Below are 3,243 nucleotides of genomic sequence, written 5' to 3' on the forward strand. Positions count from 1 at the left end.
CTTCTCCTCTCTGTCAACGCTCTCTGGTTTCATTTAAAAGAGTCGATCATCAGATATTGTCCAAGATTAACCTTCAGGGTGGAAATAGCTCGCTAGCAACCTCGCACTGAGGACCTATCCGCGTCATCATTTACCCCGAATGCTTTGTGTGTAAATAAAATGGCTCGGTCCATGTTAAGATATATTTTTAAAAATTTTAAAATCTAAATAGCCTACAGTTTTTTACAGTCTTTATTTTACAGTTAAAAATATATGTTTATCAAATAAAGTCTAGTGTTACAACTAATCATGGATCCCTTTATGTACAACATATGTTGTACCTGCTGGACGTGCCCCCAGTCYATACATGAGAAGTGCTACAGTTAGCAGCTGCCACTATTTGTGCTTGCAAAACCCATGCCATACTCTTTAGGTAACTTTGTATTGTGAAACTGCCATCATGCTATAAAAGATTTGAAACTGGAKTTGCTWTAAGATGGCAAAAATCCACTTTGGTCCAGGCTCTACTCACAGTAACAGTTAGTGKGTCAGTCCTGTCTGAATGAAACCCAACTTCTCCAAACTGTGGTGGTTCAAAGAGCTACCTACATGTAAGATATGAACTGATTATAATCGTACCACAGATCACTGTTTCAAATTATCTGATCTACMCTTTTAAGAAATAAATGTTAKCTTGAATAAATGATTATAATGGGYGTATATTTGCCAAGAGTTGGCAAATACAATAAAGATGGCTGTTAATATTGATCTGTCTCTGCTTAAAGGGTTACACCACACTCACTATTGTGAGTTTAATGATTTCCTACAGCTCCCTTTACCAAAACTCTCTGACACTGAAGCTAAAGTGATGACCATGCAGACTGTCACCACTTGTTCAGACATTGTCTCCCTTGATTGACACCTCTCCTAACAAACTCTCCACTGTGGGTGGCTTGGCAGCGTTTATATAAGCCGAAATTTCAACCAACCCATTTCAAAGCTTGAATCTTCTGGAATGCTGTCCTCATTTGGTGCTCCACTAAATGAGCAAAAATCAATCTTCTTCRAAGATTTGGCTCTCCAGATGGAAAAAGATTGGACTGTGGCATGATCTCCTAACCATCCAGTCTAACATCTCAACCGCAGGCTGTAGTTTTGTAGATGATCATCTGAAGACAGTCAAATCACAACTCAAGTGGAATTAAATCACTGGTCAATTAGCTGAAAGGCAAAGCAAACTCATCTATGGTAATTAATGCCTCACAATGCATCTCAAAAGTTTTTAAAGTAACTTTTTTTGTCATTTTTGAGGCTTTGTGTTAGRACATTCCCTGTTCAGGATTTTTACCACACTCGAATAAACAAAGCCTCTTCGAAACTTTTACACAAGTCGAGGCTGATTCCAACACGCTCCAGACAAACCACAAGTCCCGTCCGTTTCAGACAGCTGCTTTGAGTTGAAGAAAGAGACGGGCGACGAAGAAGAATGAGAAATGAGAAAAACAGCTGACTGAACAAAAGTAGTCTCCTGGCTTCGTTCTGAAGAGGGAAGAGGAGGCTCAGCCCGTGAGCCACTGTTTACTTACGGTGCTGAAAATCCAGGTCCTCTTGAAGGAAAGTCTCTTTTTGAGACTCATTGTTTCCCGGCCTGCCTCACCAGCAGCAGACAGGCACATTCTCTGTGTGTGTATGTGCAAATGCATACCTGAACATTCCCCACCCAAAACTCCGCAAACCGTGTCTGTACAAGTTGGAGAAGGAGAGGGAGGGTGAGAGAGGAAGAGATTTGACAAGGTGCTGGACAGAAAAGAAAAAAAAATAGAGGAAAGAAAAAGAGAGTAAAGGAGGGGGCGCCAAGGAGGAAAGTAAGGCCTTCTTTGCAGTTGTTGCCATGGCAGCCCGCCTGACAATACATACAGCTTCTACCACAGTGGCATGAAGGAATCAGAAAGATTAACCCCCATTTATTCCCCTCATGCAAAAATACACACTCATTATTTGAAATCCACACCRGCCCACCCACCCTGGCCTCCTCCTTTCTTTCCAGTTAGGCCCACTCGGTCGCAGAGAGAAGAAAAAAAAACCCATTTAGTTTAAATTGAGACCATATGATTTTTGTATAATCTGAATAAAAGTTTTGGTAGGCCACCAGTTGAACTCAGGAGACTAATTACTGCCACAGCGCATCAATTTCCACTCTAGATGATACTTCTGTGTAAAGACCAACCGATCAGTCGCCTGAAGAATTCAACCTGTTTTTGTTTTTAAATCAGCCATGACCAAGCCTGAGCTTATTAGGATGATTAAAAGGCAGAGCAGGCACGGTGTCAGATGATACACCTGACTTGGTGCTTGATTATGTCATAAAAACAGAGAGCAAAACTGAGAGTATTTAATTACAGGTTTCCTGGGTAGGCATGTTGGGTGTTGCAGGATATGCAAATAGCCAGAGTTCAGTCCTCACTAGAAACTGATTTAATGGTAAATGGTCTGAACTTATATAGCCCTTCATCAAGCCCACTTGGACCCCAAAGTTCTTTACACTTCAGTCATTCACCCATTCACACACACATTCACACACACATTCACACAATTAAAAATTTTTAACCAAAACATGTCTGAATGCAGATCTAAAACAAAAAGGACCAAGCATTTCTTGAAGGACTGAATATTACCTGCCTTCATGGCAGAGTTTTAATCTAGGATCATTTTATGTTGAACAGGAATGTCAAACCCATTTTCACTGAGGACGACACGAGTGTTATAGTGGTCCTCATAGGGTCAGTTGTAATAACTTCCACGTTTCGTATTTAACTTTGACTAAACATGAAATATGTTCCTCATCTCATTAAGCGCCGCTAACAAACAATAACTGAGCTCTACATGGTRTTTCCTGCATAGAAACAGTGTTTTTACATGTGCTCTTATAAACACCGAAAAGTACTACGTGTGCAACTGATTAAAGAAGAAATAAATAATACAGAGATACTAATAAAAGTAAAAATAGGAGAGTCGAACTCATTGCTGAGTTTTAGTAAGTCTTGAATTCTGCACTCTCTTCTGAACTTAGGGACAATTTTAGAGTTATGAATTAACCTAACAGCCATGTTTTTGGTCTGTAGGAGGAAGCTGSAGTGCCSAGAGAGAACCCACGTACGCATGTAGAGAACATGCAAACCCCACCCTGAAAGGTCCCTGGGCTGGGTTTTGATCCGGCAACCTTCTTGCTGAGAGGCATCAGCTCTACCAACTGAGCCACTGTGC

The 3,243-nt window shown here is 40.8% G+C and overlaps 1 protein-coding gene across 7 annotated transcripts in view; it reads right to left on the reverse strand.

The window, feature by feature from the left end:
* LOC106525338 (regulator of G-protein signaling 12) overlaps nucleotides 1-3,243 on the reverse strand; it is a 69,258-nt gene that overhangs the window by 40,679 nt on the left and 25,336 nt on the right. The window contains exon 1 of one of the 7 annotated variants that reach the window (XM_014019536.1): nucleotides 1,566-1,880. The exons of 5 other annotated variants lie outside the window; for them this stretch is intronic. In XM_014019536.1, the coding sequence (XP_013874990.1) occupies nucleotides 1,566-1,682 (117 nt within the window). In that variant the 5' untranslated portion in view covers nucleotides 1,683-1,880. Of the gene's footprint in view, nucleotides 1-1,565; nucleotides 1,881-3,243 lie in introns of those variants that run through there. One more of the 7 variants, XM_014019537.1, reaches the window with a different exon arrangement.

The sequence above is a fragment of the Austrofundulus limnaeus genome, unplaced genomic scaffold (genome assembly GCF_001266775.1).
Source record: "Austrofundulus limnaeus strain Quisiro unplaced genomic scaffold, Austrofundulus_limnaeus-1.0 Scaffold223, whole genome shotgun sequence".
Lineage (NCBI taxonomy): Eukaryota > Metazoa > Chordata > Actinopteri > Cyprinodontiformes > Rivulidae > Austrofundulus > Austrofundulus limnaeus.